General features: G+C 38.2%; 1 protein-coding gene across 1 annotated transcript in view; it reads right to left on the minus strand.

Annotated features, from left to right (window-relative positions):
• CUNH12orf42 (chromosome unknown C12orf42 homolog) overlaps positions 1-18038 on the minus strand; it is an 82705-nt gene extending 64667 nt beyond the window's left edge. Inside the window, 3 exon segments of the mRNA XM_032844327.1 lie at positions 17407-17475; positions 17864-17878; positions 17881-18038. Of these exon segments, the coding sequence (XP_032700218.1) occupies positions 17407-17475; positions 17864-17878; positions 17881-17916 (120 nt within the window). The 5' untranslated portion in view covers positions 17917-18038.
• Between the last annotated feature and the right edge of the window lie 285 nt (positions 18039-18323).

Genomic DNA, 18323 nt, shown 5'->3' on the forward strand with positions numbered 1-18323 from the left:
ATTCGTTTGGGCTTTTTCTTTGGCCAAAAGATAATTACCGTTCGTGAGGCCTTACGTAAGTGTATCTAATATCTAAGGCCCTAAAATTTATGAATAGCAAAGACACACAATAGGCAAAGAAGAATTACTGTATTTATTATTTCTATGGCTTGTTCCACCATGATAATTTCATTATCTAGCAAAGTCAAACCTCTAAAATCAAAGTATAATTTCTTAAAGGACAAGAAGTTAAATATGCTGGCAAGGTTTTCTGCCCAATTTCCTCTGGTGAAAGTTATTTCTAACAAATAAGAAGTAGACCAGCCAGAATTCTAATAGGAAATTTATCAAAGGGGAATCAGAGTTACCTATTGAGGTCATTGCACAAACAGATGCTAAGCTTCTACAATGAGGTATTTTTTCTTTCATAAAGTATTATTTCTTAATCCTGTGCTGTTGAAAATAAATGCAATGCTTCCCACCAAACAATATCGAAAATCTGAAGATTGAAAAGCACTTCTTGGCAAAGATAATGGTGTCAGAGTGAGCACTGCTGTACTAATGCAAACAAGCAACTTGAGTATATATCATGCAGAATAAATTTTGGGAATTCAGAGGGCAAAAGTTATTTTGAACTAGGGGTTAGAAGTTTGATATATAAAAGCAGATCTGATTAGAAGGATGAAAAGAAAATGAAGTTGTGATATTTCTAAAATGAGAGTGTTTAGATCCTCCAAAAAAAACATAGAGAAGCACCTGCTTTTAGAAGGGAAAGATGGCATGGTTGTCCTTAACTCTAGATTTTTTATCTTTTTATGAATAACTTTTATTATTAATCTGCTATTCATTATATAGCAGTAACAACAAACTCTTTATTGAGTACCTTGTATAGACCAGGCATTGTTATAAACACTTCAGACCTGTGAATTCATCAAATGGTAACCCAATAAAATCAGTACTTTCCTCTCCCCATTTTACAGAGGAGGAAAATGAGTCACACAGAAATTCAAATAACTGTCCAAATGACTCTCCCTACCCCAAACTTAAATATATGTAAGATTATCAATTTTATTCATCTTCATAACTTGATTTGGTTTTAGATCTCAAACTTCTAATCTTTAGTTCAAATCATTTTCCCCTGGCATGTCCAGAATTTATTCTATGAAGTCTATACTCAGGCTACTTATATTACAACAGTGCTTACTCTGACATCATCCTGAAGCAAAAGATTCATTAAGACTGGTCAGCATAGGGGTTCTTGGGTGGCTCAGTGGGTTAAGCCTCTGCCTTGGGCTCAGGTGATGGTCTCAGGGTCCTGGGATTGAGCCCCACATCGGGCTCTCTGCTCAGCGGGGAACCTGCTTCCCTTCCTCTCTCTCTCTGCCTGCCTCTCTGCCTACTTGTGATCTCTGTCTGTCAAATAAATAAATAAAATTTAAAAAAAAAAAAAAAAGACTGGTCAGCATAGCTCCACTGCTGTCTCAGGCACTAACAATGAGCTCTCCAAACTTGGGTACATTGCCGAGCTCTCAGTTCAGGAGAAGTCAAACGCAACTAACGAATTATTGAACACTACATCAAAAACTAATGATGTACTGTATGTTGGCTAATTGAACATTAAAGAGAAGAGAGAGAGAAGTCAAATGGGAACAGCAGAAGTAGGAGAAATGGTAACACGGAACTTGATGGAAGAAGATGAAGATCAGAGCCTGGGCGTGGCAGCCCTACACACTCCTGCTTGCAGCTTCACTGATGCACCAGTGAGGAGGAACTGGTGCTTCAGGCCACGTCTATCCTGTGTCTCTCTATCTTCTACATTTGCTTTGATGACTTTTTGACTGATTCCCCATGCCTTAACTTTCCTCTTGCATTTTTCTTATGTTTTATTCTTGCCTTACATTCTGGAATATGTTCAACTTCTTCTTGCAGTAATCTGTTAAACTATTTACTTTTAACAAGCATATATTTGAGTCCATGAACACTTTCTGTTTGTTGAGGGCTTCTTTTTCAAGGACACAGCTGTTCTTATTTCATGGATTTTCTCAGAATTCCCTAGAAGGCACTAATTAGATATCATCTTCTGGCTTCTGAATTATATCTGTTTTTTCCAATTCCAATTTCTTTATTGGGTCTTCTTGGTTCTTTTTGTGCAATTGGTTTCCCTTAAATATTGGCAGTCCTTGGTATAGGTATACATCTTTTTATAGCATTTTCTTTATTATGCTTCACAGATATTGCATTTTTTACAAATTGAAATTTCCTGACAACCCTGCATAGAGCAAATCTATCAGCACCTTTTTCCCAACAGCATTTGCTCACTTGGTGCATCTGTGTCACATTTTGATAATTCTTACAATATTTCAAACTTTTTCATTATTCTTATATTTGTTATGGTGATCTGTGATTGATGATTACAACTTGCTAAAAGCTCAGATGATGGTTAGCATTTTTTAACAATAAAGTATAGTTTAATTAATATAATTATATAATGTGTTGGGTTTTTAAGACATGATGTTATTGCACACTTAATATAGTATAGTGTAAACAACTTTTATAAGCACCGAAAAACAATACAAATTTATTTGACTGACTCTATTGTGGTTTTCACTTTATTGCAATGGTCTAGGACCAAATCCACAATATCTACAAGGTATGCCTATATTATGAATAAAAGCCTAGTTGATGAGTTTCCTTTCTGTTTGTGCAGATGTGCTTCTCTTATTGGAGAATTCAAGGCTTTTTCCCATGACCATGAGCTTGGTAGAGGTGGTCAAGGCATTTGAACTGACTGGCTTCACTTCTGGGTGGGTGAGCTGGCTGGGGCTCCTCCAAACACCAGAATGAGAAGGCTTCATTCTAAGGAACCAATTCCCACATGAGGAGTGTAGGTCCTCACCCATTTAAACCTCTCACTTTTTTTAGAAAAACATATGTTCCAGTTTTGTCCTGGAGAGAAGACCCTGCCTGCAAATCACACCTGCCTTCTCATCAATTCCTGGAGATTTTTACTTAATTAGGGAATTTGGAGAAAAGAGCTGAGCATGCTTACCTCAATGCACTCTCCTTTGTCTTTGGGGGTCTCAAAAAGCAGGTGATTCCAGTCTGCTTTTAGTCATGAGGTAAGCCTATCAGGAAGAGTCTGTTGTTTCCCACCCTTGGGGAGTTCTGCCTTTTCCAAGTTTTACCATGGTAGTTCAGGCAAGGCTGCCATTTTGCAGGTCCGAACAGAAAGCCCATGTTGCCCAAACACCTAAATCACATTCCTAACCTATCTGGTATTTCAACATCTATCGGCCAGCTTCTCTATCTTCTCACTGGTTCAAAATTCATTCAAAGAAGAGAGGAGTTTTATGTATTGATCCCTTAGACCTCAGGATAAACATTTGTCTGGCTTTTTCGTTTGTTTTGTTTTCTGATCTATTCAGCATCAAACCAATTCTTTGCTATGTGAGGAGGCAGTACCCAGTAGAAAATGAAGAGAGAGACCCCCCACTGCCTCCCCAATTTTAGGCAAATATCTTTGTTTCTTAATCTATGGAAACATCTTAGATTTTCCAAATTCAGCTGTCTCGATTCACATAGATGCTATGAACCCCTGTGGCCCTTTCTGCAATTTGAAAATAGAAATGCCCTCCTGATACACTCCCTAGAGCCATTGTGAGGAATTAAATCCTTAGCGATTTGGCTAGATCTTCCCTTTGGTCTCTGCACTATTGGTCTTCCAATAAAAATTGATGTAGTTGTTTAAACTTCAAGAGGCAAGAAACATACTGTTGCTTGGGACAACTCCTTCACTTAATATTCCTATTCTGTTTATGAGAAATATAAACAGTACCACTAAAATAAATCTATTTTTAAATTTTTAAAAGTAATAAATGCCCACTCTAAAAATCTTAAACAGTATAGAAGAGTATCCCAACGTCACCACTCTCAAGAGGTAATTAACACTACAAAAATGTTCTTGGTTGCTTTCAGAAAGTTTTGATGCATGTATAGTATGATTGTACACATACACTCTTTTTATGCAAACGAGAGCATGATGTAAGCCAAATAAATCTGTTCCTTCATGGCTCATCCACTTCAGTATGAGTGCCACATTCAAAAGAAAGCAAGCTTAATCCCTACATCCAAAAACTAGTTGGAAAGCAAGTAAAATCTTTCCATCAGTAATTTTTTAAGAAATAATAAAAGAAGTATTGCGTTACATGGCAAACAGTAATGTGTTCTGAAATTGTGTCTGTTATCTTCCCCTCTCTCCTCAAAGTCCTGTTCTTCACAGCATGGTAGCTTCCTCTCTCTCTCTCTCTCTCTCTCTCGCTCCTCCCCCTGCTTCCTTCCCTCTGCCTTTCCCCCACTACACACACACACAACTTTGTCCTCCCCACCCCACCAATAAATCTCCTCAAAATTCAATCCATGCTAGTTTTAGTTTTCCCCTTTCCTCCTGCCTCTTCTAAATATAATTTTATTCCTTAGGAGCTTTATTTCATTCCAAAATCACTAGCCTTCCTAGGATTCTCTCAGTTCTTCTCTATAACCATTACTGGATTAACCCAGTAAAAGGTCTGACATGGCTGGTGGGCCCAAACAACAAAGACATTTTTCTCTTCCAAGGCCAGTGGAGAGGTCAAGGATTTTGAACGTACACATGCACCTTGTCTTTGTCACCCTTCTCACAATATGATACTTAATTGCCTACAATTTGCTTCTTCTGTTTATTGATTCATCAGGGGCATGTCTTCTCATCAGCACATAGCATCCTGCCTCATTCTTTTAAAGGCTATAGTATTATATAGTGTTAAGAATACATTTAACCAGTCCCTGTTGATAAATATTTTCTGAGTTTTGGCTACCTCAGCGAATGCTGCAATGAATAAACTTGGTTCTCATATTTCTTTATACGTGAGAAAATGTAGATGCATGCTCTTGGCCACCATTTGACTTGTGTTTCTCTGGCTCAGCTTCACATAATATAATAATAAGTAATGCATGTTATTTAAATGAATTCTTTAAATTCATTCTTTAAATGAACAAGGTGGCAAATTACTGGGAGTGTGAAAATAAACCACAACCAAGGTAATGTAGTAGTTGGACTTGTGCTATGGGATTTAATCTCTACTTAACTTTTTTTTTTTTTTTTAAAGAGAGAGAGGGCACAAACAGGAGCAGGTGGAGGGGCAGAAGGAAAGGGAGACAAGCAGACTTCCCAGTAAGTGAGGGGCCCGATGTGGGGCTGGATCCCGGGACCCTGAGATCATGACCCGAGCTCAAACCAAGAATCAGACGCTTAACACACTGACCCGCTTATGTACCCCTCTACTTAGCCATTCTTGAATTCAACTTTCCCCACCTAAAAAATGGGAACATATTTTTAAAAACCATTGAACGATAAGATGAGGTAACATCAAAAAGTTGCTTAGCCCGGGGAAATGTAAGCTGTTTTGAACTGAAATCATACATCCACGTAAATCATTTAATTAAGTGAGGTCTGGGTGCTGTGACCCTTTCATGGATTGGGAAAATTACCAGAAGTGCTTGGAAGTCACAATGCAGACAGAGCTGCCTCAAATCAAGAGGGCATATTCATGCCTCCAGGATTTTGAAGAATATTCACAGCTCTATTATGCTCATTGTTATCTCCTTCGATCTTCTGATGATAATTTTAAAAATTAATTTTTTATGTATCTAGTTTCTTATTCTTCAAAGATTTATATAATGACAGCTATGTGAGCATTCTAAGTCTTAGGGAATTTATGTGCCATTATAAGCAAAAGTTTTTATGAAAACATTGCTTATATGCTAGGTAGTATTTAAAGCCAGTATGTTTCTAACCCTAGGGGATACAAAAAAGGTAACTGAATATAGTGGAAAGATCTTTAGAGCCATATAGACCTGAGTTTAAAGTCCAGCATGCACGGATGCATTCATTCATTCAACAAAATTGAAGTGGTTTGGATGCCAGACACTATCTTAACTGTGGGTGAACAAATTTCCTGCACTGTCACTTAAAAGATATTTAAACCTCATCAAATAATTTAGCTTTTCTTTTTTTAGGGTGCAATGCCAGCTCATAAGTTTTTCATAAAGGCACCTATAAAGTGCATAGCAGTGTTCAGTAAATGTTGGTTTCTTCCCAATTTAAAACTGGAAATTTTCTTTCCCAGTTTAGCTCCTTCCCAATTAAGGGCTAAAATTTTAAGATAAGCCACAAACATATTAACACACTCACAGAACTTAATGAAGGAAACATTAGCCCATAGAAGAATAAAGAGCAGAATAGTGACATCAAAACCAAGTTTAAGAATTTAGAGATCCTAGAGCCTAGAACAGGCACATAGCCAATACTCAAAAGTGTCTATTGAGTCAAGAATTCAAATAGAGTCTCACATTTGATGAGAGGTAACATAGCATGCTAGGAAAAGTTCTGTAACAACAATTAATGGGCTCAGGTTTGAGTGTACAAAGAGTGTGGTCCACCAGCCCTGTTTCCTTGGGCAAATCAAGACCTCCTCCAGCCTCCGTTTTCTCACGTAGAAAGTGAGAAGTTTGAGCCACATCCGTCCCAAGGTACCATTAATTCCAGGTAGAAAATATGTGTCAAAACTTCAGACTACCACTCTGAAGTTTATTTGCACAGTCTGAAGTTGAAATGTACATGTGTCTTCCACTTCCCATCACCTTCCAGAGATGATTGTAAGGGCCCAGAGAGGTGGGTTTTATCAATATAGCTCTGTTTTATTTTTTACGCTAAAGTTTAAAGTATAGACCAGCAAGTTGAGAAACAAGTGTCACTGCACACACACCAAAAAATCCATTTTAAAATCTAAAGACTAAAAATTAACCAGTCACGTCATGTTTTTAGCAAACACACTTATCATTGTGTAGAGTTTTATTGTCCCCTTGGTGAATAGAAGTCTTTAAAAATGTATATGCCTAGAACTGAATACCATGTCAAATCTACGGGCACTGCATGTTTAAACACCTGCATCTCATCATTAGCCCTTCATAATATTGTTAAACAATAATTATACTTATGATGAGTAATGAATCCAAATATATCTTTCCTTGAGATGCACTCATTCTTGTGTTATATAAGTAACCCATTAACAGAATATGAAAACTACTCAGGAAAAGCAGATTCATAACTATATCCAGATAATACTCAATAAAGTTTTTTTTAAGATTTTATTTATTTATTTGACACAGAGAGAGGGATCACAAGTAGGCAGAGAGGCAGGCAGAGAGAGAGGAGGAAGCAGGCTCCCTGCTGAGCAGAGAACCCGATGCGGGGCTTGATCCCAGGACCCTGAGATCATGACCTGAGCTGAAGGCAGAGGCTTAACCCACTGAGCCACCCAGGCGCCCCTCAGTAAAGTTTTTAAATGATTATAATGAATTGTAATGATGTCACCTTCTATATGAGTGAATCCTTGCCTTATTTTTTCTGAGGATAATCAATTTCATCATTTCTGTTTACCAGGGTTCTAAATTTTACCGGTCTAGTCAGAATTAAATAAACCAAAAAAAGTTTTCCCTTGAAATTTCACAAGTTTAGTTTGATTTTTCTCATATTTGAAAGGAAAGTGAAAATCTGAGGTAAAAGATAAGTATAATCACATATGCACATAAGTATAATCATACAATAATTTTAAGCTTGACTTTGTTAAACCAGCAATATTGGCTGATGGATGTACAGAGGCCTCCACAGGAAATAATCCACCTACTTCCCAAAACAGAGGACAGCATGCCCAATCACTGCGATCAAAATAGACCAGCCTCAAAACACCTTCAACGTCTTAGTCTATAAGATTCAATACCAGTTAACTTCCAAAAGTCAAAAGCAAACAAACAATAGGACAACAGTTTCCTTCTTTTTTGAAAAAAATGGAGTGGTCTCATGAGAAAGAGGGGCATAAACAGTGCCTTAGTCAGAAGGAATAGTAGTAAAAGCTAACATGCGTGACAGATTTTCCACGTGTGCCAGCACTGCTCTAGGCAATGTACATTAAACCCACAACAGCCTTATGAGATAGGTGCTATCATTATCCCATGTTACAGATGAGGAAGCGAAAGCAGGGGAAGACAAGGCATGGGAAGATGAGGAAGTTAAGGTATCTCATAGGGTGGAAAGCAGCAAAGCCAGAATTGAACTCAGGCCATCGGACCCCAGGTTTGCTTGTATCATCTCCATCTTTCACCATTCATTCCATTTGCCACCCATTCAAACAATAGCCACCTGAAAGCAGGTGCCAGCACCCTCAACATCACATTGCTAAGGAACCTGGAATATAGTCAAGGGCTTGACGGTAATTCCAAACTCGACTCTGGAACTGAACCACTGTTTTGGAAATCCATCCTGTCCTGCCCCTCAGGTTTTCTCTGGCTTCTTTCATCCTTTCTCAACACTCTAAAACCCTGAAGCTCATTGAACGACATCACCTCTACCATGAGTGAAGGAGGCTGTCTAAGCGCTCAGAGTCCTCTGCCACTCACAGTCTTCCCGAAATAGTTATTAATGTCAGGCCTTGATGCTCAGGCACAAAGTATGTATCACAGAAGGAAGGTGATTCGAGTTCTAGCAACCAGTCCTGCAGTGTGGGATTGCTTATAAGACACAGAGCAGACTGCAGTCGCCCTCCCTCTTTCATGAAGCAAGGCAGCTTTGAAGTGGGTTGAACACCCTCAGGTACCCTGAAGTTTTGCCTGAGGCTCCAGGTGTTAGACCTGGGGGGAGATCTTGAGAATCAGGCCAGCTGCCTGGGCACTCTTCCTGCAAGAGCCCCATCTCCTGAGAGAAATCCACGCCTGCAAACTTGTTTGCAACCTCCAAGAAGCCCGCTGAACAGTCCTGTTAAACCAAAGTCATATCCTGCCACTCACAGCCCTCCAGGGGTTCCTCATCTTACTCAGAGTACAATCTCCATTGGTTTCTTCCTGAACCAAACAGGACTGGAACCCGCATAGATACAAACAGACAGACAGGCCAAACAGGATCTGGCATCTACACAATGGTATTGGCCAATTCAATACTTTTTTTAGCATAACAAGGGAACTTACTGACAATTATCCTGAAACGACAGGTATAAACCTGGACTGTCCAGGCAACAAGGAAGTCCTCTTATCTCTCATTTCATCTAGTACTCTCCACTTGTGACTTTGCTATTCCCTCAATATCCTATCCTACCTTATTGTTTCAGGACCTTTGCACTCACCGTTCTTTCTGCCTGGAATATACTTCCTCTATATGTCATGATTTTCTTAACTTGATAGCCCAAGGACATGTTTACCAGTTCCATCCTTTCTATTTCAATGAATGAAAAATACAGAACTTCCCTTGAGTTCCCCTCTTCTTTCTACCCGATGTTTGCATATTCATTCAGCAAGCCATTGATTAGTTTCTGACGCTGGAGCCACAGACTGCACATAAGTATAATCATACAATAATTTTCCCTTAGCGTAATGTTTCCAAGGCTCGTCCACATTGTAGCATGTATCAAAGCTTCATTCCTTTTTATGGTTCAGTCCATTGAATGTATATACCACAGTATGCTTATTCTTTCATCTATTGAGGACCCTGGGTTGTTTCTAACTTTTGGCTATGGTGAAGAGAGCTGCTACGAACATTGGCATACTCATATCTGTTTGAGTCTTTTTTTTTAATTCATTTGGGTATATACCCATAGTGGTTATACCATTTTACATTCTTACCAGCAATGCACAGAGGGTTCCAATTTTTCCATATTCTTTTTATTTTTAAGATTTTACTTATTTATTTGACAGAGAGAGAGACAGCGAGAGAGGGAACACAAGCACGAGGAGTGGGAGAGGGAAACACAGGCGCACCACGGAGCAGGGAGCCCAATGCAGGGTTTGATCCCGGGGTCCTGGGATCATGACCTGAGCTGAAGGCAGATGCCTAATGACTGAGCCACCCAGGCACCCCTAATTTTTCCATATTCTTACCAACATTTGGTAGTTTCTGTTTTTCTAATAATGGTCATCTAGTGGGTGTAAAGTAGTTTCTTACTGTGTTTTTTTTTTTATTTCACTAATGACTAATGGTGTTGGTCTCCTTTCATATGCTGATTAGCCATTTATATATGTTCTTCACAGAAATGTCTATTCAAGCCCTTTGGCCATTTTTAAATCATATTATTTGGTTTTTGTTGTTGAGTTGTAGGAGCTCTTTATTTATTCTGCATATTAACCTCTTATCAGATATAATTTGCAAATATGTTCTCCCATCCTGTGGGTTGTCTTTTCATTCTCCTAATAGTGTCCTTTGATGTACAAAGGTGTTTAATTCTGTTGAAATCCAGCTCATTTTTTCTTTTGTTGCCTATGCTTTGGTATCATCTTTAAGAAATCATTGCTATACTAATGGCAATGAATGAGAATTTTTCCCTGTTTTCCTCTAGGATTTTAACCATTTTAACTCCTATTTAGGTCTTTGATCCACTCTAAGTTAATTTGCATATCTTGTGTAAGGTCCAGCTGCATTTTTTTTCATGTGAATATCCAGCTCTCCTAGTACAATTTCTTGAAAAGACTGTCCTTTTCCCCATTGAATGGTATTAACATGCTTGTCAAAAATCAATTGACCATATGTGTGAGGGTTTATTTCTGGGCTGTCAGTTCTATTCCATTGGTCTATATGTTTAACCTTATGAATGTACCACACAGTTGAGATTACTATAGCTTTGTAGTAAGTTTTGAAATCAAGAAGTATGAGCTCTCCAAATTTGTATTTTTTCAACATTGCTTTGGCTATTTGGGGTCCCTTAAGATTCCATAGATTTTAGGATGAATTTTTCTATTTCTTAAAAGGAAAAGTTGGGATATTGATCAGATTGCATTAAATTTGTAGATCACTTTGGACAATATTATCATACTAGTAATGCCAAACCTTCTAATCTATGAATGCAGGATGCCTGCCCATTTATTTGGGTGGTCTTTAATTTCTTTCAGCATTTATTATAGTATCCAACATATAAATCCTAATCTTCTTTGGTCAAATTTATTCCTAGATACATAAATGGAATAAATATGTAAATAGAACTGTTTTAATTTCCTTTTCACTCTTCTTTGCTAGCATCCAGAAACACAACTGGTTTTTGCATGTTGATTTTGCCTACTGAAGCTTTGCTGAAGTTGTTTATTAGCCCTAACTTGTTGAATCTTAAAATAAATCTGAGAAAGGGACACTGTCAAGGTCCAGGCACTGACATCAGCAGCCAGACTCATGAATTAGTAACATGGGAGGTAAGGGCAGGAAGTTCTTTCTCTTTCTGCTGCAAGTTCAAGCGTCCCACAGAAATGTCAGCAGTGCAAACTGTGGCATCTCATTCTCAGTGGTGGAGGTGATGTAGGTGGCCGCCAGTATCGATCAGCTGTACCATGTTCTTTGAGTCACTCTTCCAGGAAGCCTATCCCCAGATCTGGTTCCATGGCCCTCCCACAGATCCTGTGAACCACCCAATTTTATTTTGCTCAATCATTTCTCTGACGAATCAACCAGAGTCAGCTTCTGTTGAGTGCAAATAACAATCCTTTTTGGTACACTCAACAATGGCACATGCCCCCATTCTGTGATCCTACCTTTTCTCTACAGTACTTACCAGTATCTGACCTCTCAGTGTATTGTCTGACTCTCACACTAGAATGGAATCTCCATGAAGTCAAGGTCATTTATTTTGTTCACTGCTAGAAGCCTGAAACTGTGCCTGGTATATATTGCACTTAATACAGTTTGTTGAATGAATGAAACACCTAACCCTAATTAACTCATTTTATGCTGACAACAACCCAGATCTGTTAAAAGGCAAAGCATGAGGTATTCATTCATAGTTCTGTGCCTATGATTTCACCTCTGCAATGCACCACTTTCCAGCTCTGTGTCCTCTGATTCTGGGCAGAGCACATTACTGGGCACCAGCAGATCTCTAAGAGGACCTCCCCCAGGTATGCAGATATGCCACCTTTGTGTCATTTCTGTAGGACACTGACTCTCCAGTTATCCTCTGGGCCAGTTTTTATCAGTTTTCGGTCAAAGTGAATGGGCATTCTTCTCCTTTTCTCTCAGATATTCATAGTGGATATTGGAAAAGGCAAACATTTCTAAAATTACTTAGAGGCCACACTTAAAAGTCTGCCGAAGCACTTTAGTTGAACATAAAATGTATGCCCAGATCATCTGAGCCACAGCTGGATTCATTTCCTGCTGAAATCACAGAGGAGATAGAGAATCAGCTTGCTACCGAGGCATGCTGAGATGAAGACACACCACTTCTCAAATAACTCATTCATGAAAGATCTAAAAATGCCTTCCCTGTGCAAATCTAACTCACACACACCTGCTGAGGAACTGATGCTCTTTTCTAGGTCATAACTATCATGACCCGCCCTACATTTACCTTACTTTCCACAGTCCTCAGCTCACCCATGACTAGCTACCTCCTGGTTCATTCCTTCAAATGTCTGTTTTACCACTTGCTGTGGAAATGATCCATTGCAAGGTTACTAACTTGTTTTATGACTGACTCTACTACATCTTTCTCCACTCGAATCCATGATAGCTTATATACAAGCCTTGAATAGCTCATGACTTTAAAATATGTGTTTAGTGTACAATCACTGATGTGGCTCTGTGATTAAAATGGGGAACCACCTAAAGCCATCCTTTCCAGAAAGCAGTATGTATTCTACTATGTTCTATCAGCCTATTCTTTTTTTTTTTTCTTAAATATTTTATTTATTTGAGAGAGAGAGAGCACAAGCAGGCAAAGGAGCAGAGGAGGAAAGAGAGGAACGGGGAAAGAATGTCAAGCAGACTCCGTACTGAGTGCAGAGTCCATCACAGGGCTCGATCTCATGATCCCGAGATCATGACCTGAGCCAAAACCAAGAGTTGGACGCTTAACCCACAGAACAACCCAGGTGCCCAAATCAGCCATTTCTTGAGCTCACTGTCTTATTATGGCTTTATAAAAATGTTGATATCTGGTCAGAAAGTTTCCACATTTTATTCTTCATAACTCCCTCATTTACTCTTAGTCTTTTATCTTTCATGCAATTTGTAGGACCCACCCTAACTTTAGGAAAATTCCATGATAATCTTCTCACTCATTAGCATAGCATCTCTTCCTTTATTCAGACCCTCCTTTACATATACTTAAGTAATGCTTTATAATTTTATCCATATATGCCTTACAAATATTTTGTTATATCTATTCCAAAGTAAATTATAATTTTGGTTTTAATAATTTATAAGTTTTAATATTATGAAATAATTTTAGATTTTGAAGGTTATATAATCAATATTATCTTTTTTCCCCAAAAAACCTTTTTTTATATCTTTTTTTTTCTTATATTTCATTGCTTTGGTCCCCCAGGACATTTTTTAATAGAAGCAATAATAGTAAACATTCTTATTTTCCCTTACTTTAATAGAAATGCTTCCAAAGGCTCCCTATTAAGTCTAATTATTTTTTCTGTAGATTTTTATAGATTTTTTTCAAGTTAAGGAAGTTCCCTTCTATTCCCACTTTTCTAGAAGAGTTTTTTTTTTCCCATAAATTAATGTTGACATATCCACTGGGATGGTTATATGATTTTACTCTGTAAGTCTCTTGCTATATATCTCATGAATTGATTTTTTCATAAGAAACTATTCTTGTATCCCTGGAATAAATTCTACTTGATTATGATATATTTTATTGTATACATTATTGAATTTGATTTTGCTAGTATTTAATATAATATTCTTCATAAATGAGATTAATCCATAGTATTCCATTTTATTTTAGAAGTTTTGCTAACTTCAAAAAAATAACTTAGAAGAGGCTTCTCCTCTTCCTCCATATAAGGATTACCTGACATTTGAAATTTTAATAACTCAGCTCCAAAACTCTTGGCCTGCTATTTTTGAGAAAATTTAAGAAAATGAAAATTTCTGAATATTGATTCAATAGTGTGTTTTTAATTGTTCACATAAGTTATTTATAGTATTGACTCCAGGTTTTATAAGTTTCCCTTGTGTCAGTACTTATGTTTCTCTTTTCATCCATAATATTGTTTCTCCTCTTTTTTTTTTCCTTGATCCATCTTGGTTGGTTTATCTATTTTATATACTCCTTCCAATAACAAGTTTTTGATTTTGTTAATTATCTCTAACTGTATTTTTTGGTTTCTATTTTGGTGACTTTTTCCTCTTACTTTTTTATCTCCTTTTTCCTGCTTCCTTGGAATTCATTTTGTTGTTTGAGTAACTCCTCCTTAAGTTGAATGCCTCATTAATGTTCAACCTTCATTTTTCTCTATGATGACATTTAAAGTATAAGTCTACCCCTAAGAACCACTTCAGCTGCACTATCACTTTTAAAATTATTATCATTCCATTCTGAGTATTCTCATTTTCATCATTATTTCTTCTTTGGCCCATGAATCATGGGCCAGAGTAATTGTTTTTGGAAACCATATTTTGGGTCATATTGTTATTATTTCTGTGGCAGATACTCTTAGGCACCTACCCCCACATCCATTCTCCTCTCATCCTCTGTGATGGAACCCTACTTTGAGGTTGATGTGCCCAGTAAGTGGACATTTCCCTGCCTCTCTTGCAGCAAGGTCTGACCATGAGACTAAGTTCTAACTACAGAGATACTAAGTACTAAGCATCTCAAGCTTAGCATTCTTCAAATGCAACCACTGATGGTCTCCCTCAAAAACCTCTTCTCAAGATTCTCACCACCTCCACCACTATCCATCCCAGTTTTTAGGCCAAAAGTCCAAAACTCTTCCTTGATTTTTCTTCACACCCCATATTTAATTCATTATGATAGCCTATCAGCTCCATCTCCAAAATATTTCTGAAGTCTGACTACCTCCTCCAACTCATTCAGCTGCTACAAACCTAGTCCTAGTCACTGTCTACCCTCTCTGATATAATCCAAGATTTCTTAACGGGACTCAAGGTCTCTTATTTCCCAAAAATTCATCCTGCATATAGTACCTACTGAACCTATTCAAGAATAAACCAGATCATTTCACCTCCTGCTATAAAATAAACTCTCATTACAGGTTCTGTCTTGCATGTAGAAGACAAAGTCCTTCCACTGGCCATGAGGCTCTCTGTGCCCTGGCCCCTGCCACTGCTCCATCCACTCCTTCAGTCTCCACTCCAGTGCGGTCACATTCTGTCCACTCTTTAGTGTTCTAAGCCTGATCTGTCTCAGTCTGTCCTTTCTGCTTGGAATAGTTTGCCTCCAAGAACTTTCTGTGAACCAGAATGTTACGGGTGTCCCCTTCTCACAGCTCTGGACTAGATTCAAATATCACCTTTTTACAGAGGACTTCCCAGACCACTATACCCTAACTAAAGCCATATACTCCTGTCACCCACATCATCTTTGACCTGATAACCCCTATTTATCTTCTTCACAGCATTGCAGTTTTCACTACCTGCAATTACTGTTTTGTTTTGTTTTTTTAATTCTCCATTATTTACATTCCTCATTATATGACAGGCTCCTGGAAGGCAAAGAGTTTTTCTTTACTGTTGCTTTCAGAAGAGCCTTCTGACCAACATAGGTGGTCAGTAAATCTAATATACAATGTATGGAATTAAAATATATACACATACAAATATAGATCATTTGATATATAATATATGGCAATATATTAGGATATCTAATGTTATATGAGATATGTTATATATAGCATATGATGTACAAGATATAATATACAACTTATAATATATAATATGCAATAAAGTGTATAGTAGTCAGCATAATAAAACAATGACAAATAACACAGAAGTCTTTAGAAGATATACATCTCAAAATCTCTTAGTCCTCTTCTAGAATTCCTCCAAAGTCACACAAATGCAGAAAGAGAAGGAGAAGGAAAAGATACAGAGAAAGAAAAAAAAGGGGACAAAACAATTTGAAAGAGGATCCAGTTATGTCAACCTCTTGATCTCATGTAGGCCTGCACTTGTTTCCTGGTGCTTACTTAAGCTGTAGGAGGAAGAGAGTGCTAGGCACCCAGGTGGCACCTGTCTATAAGCTTGAGAAGCATTCTATCTCTATAGTATAAGCTAAATAGCAATCTCCAATCCTCCCTATGACGTGTGTCACTCCTTATCAAGTGAATGGGCCTGTGATCCCCTTCCACGAAGCTTTGCCTTCTTAGAGCCTTAAAGTACTAGTGGTCAAATACAGGGACTTCACTGGGGTCTGTTTCCTCCTGAATACAGTCCATGTGGGGAGTCATGGAATCCTCTGGTTAATTGTTAAGAGGTTCTTGAAGCCCAAATGGAAAAATGACCAGTAGAAGAGCATATTTCAGACACCTTATTTAGATACATTCTGTGCTTTAGTGGTATATAAGAACAGTTAGAAAACCAGGTCACATTTTTCAACTAGGTCATGTTTCTCCTCTTCCCACAGTTGGCCTTCTTCTTTACTCTTAGAATATGATTTTTCACGTCTCTTGATTTCTTCTCTTGAATATTTGCAGTTTTCATATGCTACTTCTCCACAAGTAGTAATTTGGAGCAACCCTGCTCCCAGATTTTGGAAAGCAGAGACTCTGGAAGACATAATTAGCATGGCCCTCTCCACACATGCTTGGGACTTTCTGATTTCCTCAGTGTCATTGAGCTGTGTGGTCCTCTCCAAAGGGCTTTGCCATTCTGGTGTGGTAAATAGGAAGGAAATGAAGGCAATTAGAGCCCTTTGGATGTAAATTTAAGTGTTGGCTGAAAGGTTTTTTTCTTTCCAGATCCTACTTTTGTCCACAGAACTCTGGTGGGAGGGAACCTGGGAAGTTCCCACAGCGCCATGACAACTGGACAGGCCAGCCATGGCGACCATCTCCATGTGCACATTGCAGTCATTTATAGACATGCATTTGCACGCTGTAGCAACAAACACTCACTGTGGCTCTCACCAACAGGACATCATTAGCAACCAGTGGGTAGAATATGGGATGGGGGGAGAACATGTCAGTCTTTCTGACTAACTGACTAACATGTCAGTCTTTCACTTGATGAACTCAGTCGTTTATTGTTATTGATTATATTAGATGGCATTATTGTCCTAGTTTCTGTATGTTGTGCCACACACAAGCACTCCACACACACCTAATGTGCGGTGAATTCTACTATTGCTTATCCAATGAATAAGTTATTTTCTCAGTTACATAATCCATGTAGAAAAGATAAAAATGTACTGTAAATCTCAGACAGAGATACAAAATTCCATAGGATATGTCTTTTAATGTTCTCCTTATTTTGAAATTTAAAAGAAAATATTTCCCAGTTATAAGGTAAAAACAAAATACAAATTTTCTTATGCATCCAGCAACTGAAACCAAAACAATTCCACTATGGACACCATTCTGCATAGCACCACTCTACTTACTCACATTTGCATGGGATATGTTCCTCTCCCATAGGGTTGCAGGTCTCACAATGGAAATGTAGCAAGAGGATTTCTGAAAGGTTTGAAACAAGGCCCTTAGTATCACACCAGTAATTCTCACAAAGATATATTTCCATTCCTGCGATAATTTTTAGGAAGACTAGGAGCTAATTCACTTGAACAATGGTTCTTCATTCACTGAGTACCTGATATCATCCAGAACACGGTGCTAGGTGTTGGCAGAACAACAGTGAGCCCTGACAGACACGATTCCTACCTTCAAGGTCCAGAAGAAAACACAGGCAGTAGCTAAAGAATCATACCAAAAAATGCAAAATCTCAACTGGAACAAATGTTTTGAATGAGAGAAACGAAGTATTTTGAGAACCTTGTAATATAGTAGGATGAAATAGATTTAAACATTTACATCCTTTGCCATGTGGCTTTGAAGTCCTCCACACCTGAGTAAATGAAGTATGTTTCCTTGTCCCATTGATGTTGAGCTAAGCCCCATGACTTGCTTTAGCCAGTGACATGTTCACACATGACAGGAGCAGAAGCTTTAAGTGTACACACAGGGTTTGCCTTGGCCTCTTATGTTTCTCTCTTAGCTAGGGGAAAACAAACAAACAAACAAACAAACAAAAACATGCCCCAAGTAGTCACTGGTCCCAGAACAAGGAGACAAAATCTAATAGACTAGACCCATAGCCTTAAGCCAGTCCCTGCTGAGCATAGCAGAGCCATGGCCAACAAGCAGACCAGAGAACATAAATAAGAAACAAATGCTTCTTGTTGAAAACTACTGATTTTGGAGTTGTTTGCTGTGCAGAATTATCATAGCAGAAACCTGACTGATACAAATATACAATACCTACAATAGGTCCATTTGGGGGTCACCCCAAGGATGTGCCAATGGTT

The sequence above is a fragment of the Lontra canadensis genome, unplaced genomic scaffold (genome assembly GCF_010015895.1).
Source record: "Lontra canadensis isolate GAN:19392208 unplaced genomic scaffold, GSC_riverotter_1.0 scaffold150, whole genome shotgun sequence".
NCBI lineage: Eukaryota > Metazoa > Chordata > Mammalia > Carnivora > Mustelidae > Lontra > Lontra canadensis.